The sequence below is a fragment of the Talpa europaea genome (genome assembly GCF_964194135.1).
Source record: "Talpa europaea genome assembly, chromosome: 12".
Lineage (NCBI taxonomy): Eukaryota > Metazoa > Chordata > Mammalia > Eulipotyphla > Talpidae > Talpa > Talpa europaea.
The window spans coordinates 45,709,257-45,720,097 of NC_140079.1; the positions used below are offsets into that span (position 1 = coordinate 45,709,257).

General features: G+C 42.8%; 1 protein-coding gene across 1 annotated transcript; it reads right to left on the minus strand.

Annotated features, from left to right (window-relative positions):
* Nucleotides 1–6,708: 6,708 nt before the first annotated feature.
* LOC311182378 (olfactory receptor 10H2-like) lies at nt 6,709–7,656 on the minus strand (the record flags this gene model as incomplete). Its single annotated transcript, XM_084251118.1, has 1 exon — nt 6,709–7,656. The coding sequence occupies one exon, from the start codon at nt 7,654–7,656 to the stop codon at nt 6,709–6,711; it is 948 nt and encodes a 315-aa protein (XP_084107244.1).
* Nucleotides 7,657–10,841: the final 3,185 nt, after the last annotated feature.

Here is a 10,841-nt window from a genome sequence, read left to right on the forward strand (position 1 = left end):
GCGGGATAGAGTATTCTTGGTTGGCATCTGTTTTCTTGGAGTCTGTTGACTATGTCCCTCCACTCTCTCCTTGTCCGTAGTGTTTCTTCAGAGAAGTCTGATGTCAGCCTGATTGGTTTTCCTTTGAATGTTATCTGTTTCTTCCCTCTTGTCAGCTTCATTATTTTTTCCTTGTCCTGGATTCTCGGGAGCTTTACTATTATATGTCTTGCTGTATTTTTTCCTTTCATCATGGAAGTTTGGTGTTCTTCTTGCTTCTTGTATATCAATTTTCAGCTCCTTCTTCACATTTGGGAAGTTCTCTTCAATTATCTCTTTGAATATTTTCTCTGTTCCTACATCTCTCTCCTCTCCTTCTGCGATTCCTATAACTCTTATATTTCCTTTCCTCATAGAGTCAGATAGTTCCCGAAGTCTTTCTTCGTTCTTTTTCCTTCATACTTCTCTTTCCTTTTCTGTTTTGGTTCTTTTTATTTCTGTGTCTTCAAGAGTTCTTATTCGTTCTTCCATTTCATCTATTCTGTTTTCATTGCTTTTCCCAGAGTTCTTTAGCGTCTCCATTAATTCTTTGATCTCCTGCATTTCTTTTACTTCCCTCTTTAGTGACTCAATTTCATTCTTCTGAGCATTGTTTTCCTTAATGGCTCCCCTCTTTCGGGACTCAATTTCATTCTTCTGAGTGTTGTTTTCCTTAATGACTTCTATCAGTTTTTCCATCATAGCAATTTTAAATTCTTTTTCTGGAAGGCTCAGAATTTCTTCCAAGTCACCGTAGTTGCAAGCTGGTGGGTGGTTTGTTTTTTTGTGGTGTGTCTTTCTTCTGATTTGTTGCTACTTTGCTTGTAGTTTTTCTTTTCCCTGCTGTCTGTCTTCTAATTTGCTTTATGCGTTGGGACACTGTGCCGCTGGTATTGGCTGGTTCTTTTTGGTATATTCTTTCGGGAGTTTCGGAAACTGGCAATCCAAACTAGTCAAAAACTGTTATGCCAGAAGTCCAATGAGGCAGTGGTACTTTGAGTATGTTAATGGTCACTGTCACAGAATCTCTCCTCCTTCTGTGTTCAGTTACAAATGTGCATCTTGAAGTCCCACAGTCTTCCCTGCAGGTGGGGCAGCTGGATTGCACTCTGGGTTCCAAATCTCTGGATTCTCCTCTGGGCTCCAACTTCCTGCCAGGTGGGACCAGGCTTGTGGAGGCCTTCAGCTCACCTCTGACTGTGCAGGGAACCTTCTCCCTCTGGCTCCAGGGGGAGCCTTCTGCCAGATTCAAGCAGTCTTGTTTGAAGAAATGTCCCTGTTCTAAAATGGCAGTTTGGAGACAGGCACACTCTTCCACGCGCCCGGTCTGCCCCGGCCATGGGTGCCCGGTCCCCCTCTGGGTTCAGACTGCTGACTGAAGGGGGCTGGCATGGGCAAACTTCCCAGCTGACCTCTGGCTCCTCCGGGAGCCTTCTGCCAGACAACCAGTATATTCTGAGCTATCTTCAGATCCATGGTCTGCTAATGAATGCTGTTGCACCCTAGGACTGGTCTGGTCCTTAAATGTCATTCAAATTTGCTCCAAGAGAGCAGTTCTCATCATGTGTGACCCCATCACATGTTAGAGGAGAGGCAAGGATGTCCCCAGACATTGCTAGTTAACTACGTTGAATCCTCTCAATGTAATCCAGGAACCTGGCTTTAAGGGAGTTAAAAATTGAATGAAGCTTGACCACTACCTCACACCATACACAAAAATCAACTCAAAATGGATTAAAGAACTAGACATATAGACCTGAAACCATAAAATACATAGAAGGAAATATAGGCGAAACACTACGTGATTTGCACATCAAAGACATCTTTACAGACACATCACCAAAAGCAGTGATAGTGAAGGCAAAGATAAACAGCTGGGACTACATCAAATTAAAGAGCTTCTGCACAGCAAAAGAGACAATAACAAAAACAAAGAGAAACCCCACCAACTGGGAGAACATTTTTGCACCCAACACTAATGATAAAGGACTGATCACAAAAATCTGCAAAGAGCTGATGAGACTCAACAACAACAAAGAAAATAATCCAGTCAAAAAATGGGCAGAAGAACTAAAAAGAAATTTCTCTGAAGAGGAAATGCAAATAGCCAACAGGCATATGAAAAAATGTTCAACATCACTTGTAATCAGGGAAATGCAAATCAAAACTACCATGAGATACCATCTAATACCAGTGAGAATGGCACATATTAAAAAAACTAGCAACAACAAATGTTGGCAAGGGTGTGGAGAAAAAGGAACTCTCCTGCACTGTTGGTGGGACTGCAAACTGTTCCAACCACTATGGATCTGTGTGGAGATTTCTGGACCTACTAAAGATAGAGCTTCCATATGATCCAGCAATTCCACTCCTAGGTATTTGCCCAAAGGACACAGAAACATCAATTCCAAAGAGCACCTGCACGCCTATGTTTGTAGCAGCACTGTTTACAATAGCTAAGCTTTGGAAACAACCCAAATGCCCAAAAATAGATGACTGCATCAAGAAGATGTGGTCCATATATACCATGGAATATTACTCAGCATTCAAAAAAGATAAACACATGCAATTTGCAGCAACATGGATGGCCCTGGAAGGGATCATGCTCAGCGAAATAAGCCAGAAAGAAAAAGAAAAATACCGGATGGTCTCACTCATAGCAGGAATCTAGAAAACTTAAATAAGGGACCAGGAAAAAGAATAGCTATAAGAAAGTGAAAATCAAAATCAACAAAAAACTATGAACCAGAGACACTCTATGGGGGGTGAGGGGCGGGGCAGGGAGGGATTGGGGTCAAAATAAGGGGTTGCAATTGTATGGGGAATATAAAAATAAAATTTATTAAAAAATATAGTGGTATTTCCATGTTAAAATTTTTTTTAGGGCAAACAGGGCACTCTATTCATTTTTTTTTAAAGATTCATTTATTTATGCATACAAGAGCTGGGATACAGGCCAGAGGTGTGGTGGGTGACAGGACCCACCAGAGACAGAGCGGGGAACAAAACAGGCAGATTAACGAAGTGCACTGCCGAGGAGAGCTGTGGGTGAGCCAAGAGAGGTCTGCTGCGCCATGTGGGTAGCTCCCTGTCCGGGGATCGAACTCATGCCACAGCGACTGTGGACAGCCCCATAGGTTGTGCCCTACCCCCCTGTACCACCAGGGAGGCCCTAAACTATTTTTTTTTTTTTTAAAAACAGGGCACTCTTATCCTATCAAAAGCCCACACACACAAATGGTACAGCCAGGTTTGTCCAACTTAAAATGTCTCCCCATTTCTCTCACTTGGTGTTTCCAGTCATACCTCTGCCAGGTATTTACCCAATAATATGAAAACTTGAATATGAAAAGATTTCAGCGCTCCTATGTTCATAGAACACTCCATAATCGACAAATCGTGGAAACAAACTAATTACTTGACAACGGATGAACAGGTAAAGAAATTGTAGAGTGTGTATCAATGTATACTACTCAGCATTAGAAAAGATGAAATAGTGCCTTTGGGGACAAAATGGATGGAGCTCGAGGTGACTATGCTAAAGGAAATAAGTCAGAAAATGAAAGACAGATATCAGATAGTTTCACTTATCTGTGAAATATAAAGAACCAAAAAGCATGTGCTGGGAATGCACTGCAAAACTAATCTTAGACTTAGTGAAAAATATGCTGGTTACCAGAGGAAACAGAAGGGAAGGAGGAGCTGAGGGAAAGAAGGGGATGGGCATTGCCATGGGAAGCTTGGGGAAGGGTGAGTGAAGCATGTGCACCTCTGGAGGAGAAAAGTGCTACCCCAAAGTTACATAGACATGTGAACCACTGAAAGATTAATAAGCAAGTCAAGAAATGGAAGGATGGGCCTCCCCGGTGGCGCAGCGGTTGAGCGCTGGGTTGCGAAGCTGCCCGCGGCCTCTGCGGCGCCGGTTCCATCCCCGGCTGCTCCCCGGCCACCGGAGGAGGGTCCCACATGGCGCACAGACCTCTCCTGCCGCCCGCTGCTCCCCTCAGCAGTGTACTTCGGTCCTTCTGCCTGCTCTGCTCCCCGCTCTGGCTCTGGTGAATTCTCTCACCCTCCTGCGCTTCTGACTGTACCCAGTGCATGTATAAACAAAACAAACAAACAAGCCAGCAAACAAATAAATAAAGCATGCCTCTATTAAAAAAAAAAAAAGAAATGGAAGGAATGTGTTGAAAAAGGAGGCTTCATACACTGCTGGAGGGAATATAAATTGGTGGAGTCACTATATAAAACAGTATGGAGATTACTCAAAAAAAAAATGAAAGCTAGAACTACTATACGATCTAGTGTTCCCACCTGAAGACTATGAAGACACTAATTCAAAAAGATCTATGCACCACGTGTTCATTGTGCAGTATTCACAATAGCCAAGTATGGAAACAACTCAAGATGAATGGGCTTGAAGATGTGTATATACACAATGGGACACACTCAGCCATGAAAAAAGATGAAATTTTGTAATTTTCGAAAACATGGATGCACCTTGAGGGGATTATATCTCAATAGGCTGTTTTTTATTTTATTTATTTATTTATTTATAAATTAAATATTTATTTATTTATTTATACACTCTGGGTACAGTCAGAAGCGCGGGAGGGTGAGAGAATTCACCAGAGCCAGAGCGGGGAGCAGAGCAGGCAGAAGGACCGAAGTACACTGCTGAGGGGAGCAGCGGGCGGCAGGAGAGGTCTGCGCGCCATGTGGGACCCTCCTATGGTGGCCGGGGAGCAGCCGGGGATCGAACCAGCACTGCAGAGGCTGCGGGCAGCTTCGCAACCCAGCGCTCAACCGCTGCGCCACCGGGGAGGCCCAATAGGCTGTTTTTTAAACACCATATCTATTGATGATAAATACTAAAAATTTGGAGGCTGTCTCAGTATAATTATTAACTAGGAAGGGAGGAATGAAGAATGAAGGGAGGGAGGCAATTGGGAATGGTGTGGTAAAGAAGGGAGGGAGGGGAGAGAGAGAGAAAGGACATTATTTCTAGCTCTAACTCAAATATCCCCTGTCTGTAGATCAGGGTTTCCCAATCCCTTCTCAGATTCTGCAGAGCAGTGGTTCCCAAAGTGTCATCCCTAACCCACCAAAACTTTGTTAGAAATGCAGCTTGTAGGACCTTCCCAGACTGGATGAACCTGACATCTGACTTGGGGGCCATAGCTGTGATGTCAAGCAGTGATCCTGCTTTGCCTCCATGTTGGAGATTCACTTCAGAGTCAGCTTGTCTCTGCACCATGTGATTTTGTGACCTTGGGGAAGTCCTAAACCAACTGTGTCCATTTCCTCATTCAAAATGGGTGTAATGAAGGCCTCCCCTGGTGGCGCAGGGGTTTGAGCGCAGCGCTGTGAAGCTGTCCGCAGCCTCTGCAGCACCGGTTCCATCCTGGCAGCCGGCCAGTGAGGGTCCCACATGGCATGGCAGACCTGTCTCCTGTTGTGCCCTTGCTCCCCTCAGCAGTATATTTCATTCGTCTGCCTGCTCTATTCCCCGCTCTGTCTCTGGTGAATCCTCTCACCCTCCCATGCATCTGGACTGTAGCCCGGTTCTTGTATAAATAAATAAATCAATCTAAAAAAAAAACCCCAACAAAGTGGGTGTAATGAAAGGGGCTGCTGACTCCACCTGATTACCTCCCTTGAAGCTCAGGAAGCATCATCCCTGCCATGCACCAGGTCATGAAGTATCTGACTCCACAATGAATGGAAAAGAAATCAGCTTTGATTGAGGATTTCAGGGGATGCAGGGAAGGGGATTTGTATCAGGCACTCTATGGAGTGCCTCTGGATTCACTCTGGATTCACCAGAGACGGAGCGGGGAATAGAGCAGGCAGACGGATGAAATAAGATGCACATGGCATCTTTATAAACCTTATAAAATTTCTATTTAAATATGTTTCTGCTCTTTCCTTGAATTTTTTCACCATTCACTGGGTCTATTACCTCTCTTGTTCCTGGTCAGCTTCCAGCAATCTGCTTTTTCTCCTGTTCTTTCCCTTTCTCTCAACCCAACCACCACTCTCTCATCCACTTCTGGATCTTGCCACCTCTCTCCACACATTTCTTTTCTTGCAAGGAGATGCAATCCAAGCCCCTGTCTCTTCCTACAGTCTGCCTCCTTAAACTTATCATTCAGTTCAGTGAAGAAGTGTGAAGGGTAGAATACGAAAACTCATTGTTTTCACCAAAAATGCTTCCCTTTCCTCAACACAATAGTCATAATAAGAGAGATGACAAGTCTGAAGCACAGGATATGGTGTTTGGTAAGTTGCAGGCATGTTTGGTAAATCCTAGTGGCTGTTCATGTTATTGTTCTTTGGGTGAAGCAAGCATCATTCATTCACACATTCAAGATGAATCATGCACACAGTTTCCTAAGTCAGCAACATGGGTAGCCCCTCCATCAGACCACCCTCAGGTGTGAGATACATGAGAAGCTGACACTTGAGGGGGATGTCATTTTGGGGATGTTGTGAACCCAGTGACATGAGGAAGAATGAAGTCAACCAGACAGGAGAAAGGAGAGAAAAACAAATACCTAGAATTTACAGAGCATTTTCTCAGGGGAAAGGAAGGGATTTACACACAGAAATTGCTACCAGCAAAGCTGAGTATTCCCATTTTCCAGATGGAAAACTGAAATGAGTCCAGTTTACACAAAGCTGTCCATGTCAGGAGTTCTGAAGAAAAAGTTTGCTGAGGAAAGTCTTTTTCATAGCATTCTTCAGCTCCTTGTTCCTGAGGCTGAAGATGATGGGGCTGAGGAAGGGCGTGAGAACTGTATAGGTGAAGCCCATCAGAGTGTCTCCCTCCAGAGAGTGGGGGCCCTTGGGTTTTAGGTAGATGACAGAGGCAAAACCATAGTGCACGACCACCACAGTCAGGTGGGATGCACAGGTGGAGAAGGCCTTGTGTCGACCCTCAGCTGAAGGGATCCTTAAGATGGCTGCCACAATGAAGGCATAAGAGAGGAGGATGAGGAGGAAACAGCACATTAGGGCCATGATGCACACCAGACCCACACCCATAGCCACCAAGGAAACATTGTCTCCACAGGCCAACTTCACTAGGGGCGGCATATGGCAGAAGAAATGGTGGACCTCATTAGGTCCACAGAAGTTAAGGTGGAAAATAGATGTTGTCACCACCAGTCCCATGATGGAACCACCAGCCCAGGACCAGGATACAAGACAGGCACACCCATGGGGGCTCATGAGCACGTTGTATCGCAGGGGGTGGCAGATGGCCACGTAGCGGTCATAGCCCATGACAGTGAGTAGGAAGGAGTGTGTGAAGCCAAATGTGAAGGAGAAGAACATCTGGCTGGCACAGGCCCTGTAGGCAATGGAGTGCTGGGTGGAGAGCAAGTCAGCCAACATGCGTGGGATGATGGCAAAGATGTAGAAGATCTCAGAGATGGAGAGGGCACACAGAAAGAGGTACATGGGTGTGTGAAGGCTGTGCTCTCTCCAGACGGTGGTCATGATGAGTAGGTTCCCCAGCAGTGTGAACAGATACATGAACAAGAACAGTAAGAAGAACATCAGCTGAAGTTGGGGGAAGGTGGAGAAACCGATGAGGATGAATTCAGACACAGAGGTGTAGTTTAGCCCTGGCATGATTATCAAACCTGTAGAGGGAGAGAGGGAAGAAGGCCCAGTGGGCAAGAACCTCAGCTCTCTAGTAAGTCCTGCAGGACTTGGAGGTCTCCTTTACCTTCAAGATTGGGTAGTCCCTCTGCAAAATGATATGCATGACATTTGTATCTGTCACAGAGCTGCTTGAAGTTTGAATAATATAATGCATTAAAGTGCTCAGCACTTGATAAAAACTCAGTAAATAATAATAACTATTGTAATGATTATTACTTTTATTTGTATCTTTGCTTCATTGTTTATTTCCCGTAAAATTCCCACCACCAGTTTACTCATGAACCATCGCCATAGTCCCTTGTGGTCTTCTCTTCCCTGCCCTGATCCATTTTCCTCCCCTTCCATGGTTGCCTGCTAGTTTTGTTTTATTATTATTATTATTATTGTTATTTTTTTCTGATCCCTTTTTTGGTTCCCCTATTTTCCTTCTATAAGTGAAACCATTCAATATCTTTCCTTTTCCTCCTAGCTTATTTCACTGAGCATCATCCCTTCTAGCTCCCTCCATGTTACTGGGAATAGCATGAGTTTATCTGTTGATTGCTGAATAGTTTTTCATTGTATATATACACACCCCATCTTGATCCAGTAATCTATTTTTGGGCAAAAGAATAACATAGATTGTAAGTAAAAGGCTAGGACCTCCCTGGTGGTGCAGTGGGTTGAGCGCAGCACAGTGAAGCTGTCCACAGCCTCTGCAGTGTGGGTTTGATTCTCGGCCAGCCAAGGAGATACCCACATGGCATGGCAGACCTCTCCTTTCTTGCCTGCTGCTCCCCTCAGCAGTGTTTTCAGTCCACCAGCCTGTTCTGCTCCCTACTCTGTCTCTGGTAGATTCTCTCACCCTCCCATGCCTCTAGCCTGTACCCCAGCTCTTAAATAAATCTTTTAAAAAAAAAGAAAGTAAGAGGCTAGAAAACAAGTCTTCAAACAAATGGACCAAAAAACTAGGCAGGGACAGATATACTTATCAGATAAAACAGACTTCAAGCTAAAAAAAAAAAGGCAAAAAGAGACATAGATGGTAACTATATCGTGATTAAGGGGACAATATATCAGTTAGACATAACACTCATCAACATATACTCCTCAAATGAAGGAGCACCAAAATATATCAGACAATTATCAGCTCTGAAAACAAACAGTAGAGAAAACACATACATATTGGGAGACTTCAACACCCCACTCTCACCAGTACACAGATCAACAAGACAAAAAATAAGCAACGACACTAGAGCCCTAAATAAAGACCTAGACCTCATGGACTTAACAGACAAAATAATAATCTGAGTGCACATTTTTCTCAAGTGTGCATGGATCATTATCCAGAATTGATTACATATTTGGTCACAAGACAAACATCAGATACATTAAGATCAAAATCATTCCAACTAAACTCTGATCATAAAGGCATCAACTAGAAATAAATCATGAAAACAAAGCAATGAACCCACCCACCTCATGGAGAAGAAGACCACTGGAAGACCACTGGACTAATGAGGAGATCAAAGAAGAAATTAAAAAATACTTTGAGTTGAACAACAAGGAGGACACCACTTTCCAGAATGTATGGGGTGCAGCAAAAGCAGTTATAAGATTAAAATATATAGCAATACAGGCTCACATCAAGAAACAAGGAAGAACTCAAAGGAACAACCTACCAGAGGGGGAGAAGGAGAGCAAAGTATGGAAAGAGGACAATGGGCTGTAGTGTAGGACTCTGGGTGTCTTGGTGGTGGGTGTGGTGTGGAGACCTACGTCTGAAGAGGTGTCAGCCTATATCACATATAGTTGTAAACCAATACTACCTCAATAAAATTAAAAAAATTTCTCCTATTAGGTATGAAATAAAACTTGTCAAAATGATACACAACTGTATTGTATTATAATAATCAACTTGCTAAGTGGCTAAATTTTAATTAGTCTCACCATAAAAAGGAATTGATAATTATGTGACTCTATAGAGGTGCTCTTGATACGGTACTATCACATTACAATATATAAATAGATCAAGATGTTGTACACATTAAACTTATATGTCAAATACATTTGAGTAAAAATGCAAATGCACTTGTTAAGAGGGTAGATCTCATGTTAAGTGTTCTTAACACACACACACACAGCAAGGAACACACAAAATCTTTAGGGAGTGATGGGTTGTGTTGATTACCTTGATTGTGGTGATGCTATCACAGATGCAGGCATATGTCTCAACTTGTAAAAATGTATACATTAAATATATAGAGATTAGTATATTATACATACCTCAAGAAAGCTGAAAATAAACATGGAGAGGAGACTAATAACTAGAATTCACAAGGAATATCTAAAATCAATGAGTAAAGACAAGAATCATGATAAAAATGGGGATTTACTGAAGAGAAGATCTAATAGGCAAATGACAAAGAGGGTCAGCTGTAGTTCATTAGCAATGAAAGGCTGAAATTTCAAATATGGTGAGGTATCATTTATTTTACACCTATCAGAGTAAAACAAATTTGAAAGCTGCAAGAGTTGTGTTTTGGAACAGATGTGAAGATGATTACATTCATTCTAGCAGATATCTGGTGTTTTAGGGTCAAGGGAACACTTACTCTACATCCTGCCAACACTGCTCCTGGACCTCTGTCTGACCAAAACCCTCACACAAGTCAGTGAGGGGACATGATCAGGGATCTTCACTGCAGCATTGTCAGTGGTGGTAGAAAGTTAAGGGCAGTCTGAGAGACTCCCCATTTCTGGTGGGGGGGTGGAGAAGCAAAATGTGATGGCCATGCACCAAGAATTTTTCCTAATAACACTTAGGAAAAAAAGAAACCTCATATTCACATAAAAACATGGATCACTCTTAAAAATGTAGTGTTGGGTGAAAAATTAGAAAATAACAGGTAAGTGCCAGCATAGTATAATGTCAACAGAAGTCAAAATATGTATAATATATATTTTATAAAAATTTGTGCAAACTGAAGAATACATATTGAACAAAGAAGAATGGCCTGTAAGAGGTAGGGAAGAACAGTGGGACATGATAAATGGGATTAAACATAGATTACCATTATTGTGCAAATCATTGTTGATGGAATCACATTAACTAAGAAGTATGATTTCTCTAACGTTTAAGTCTAACAGAAATTTGTGACTATGTTTTCATC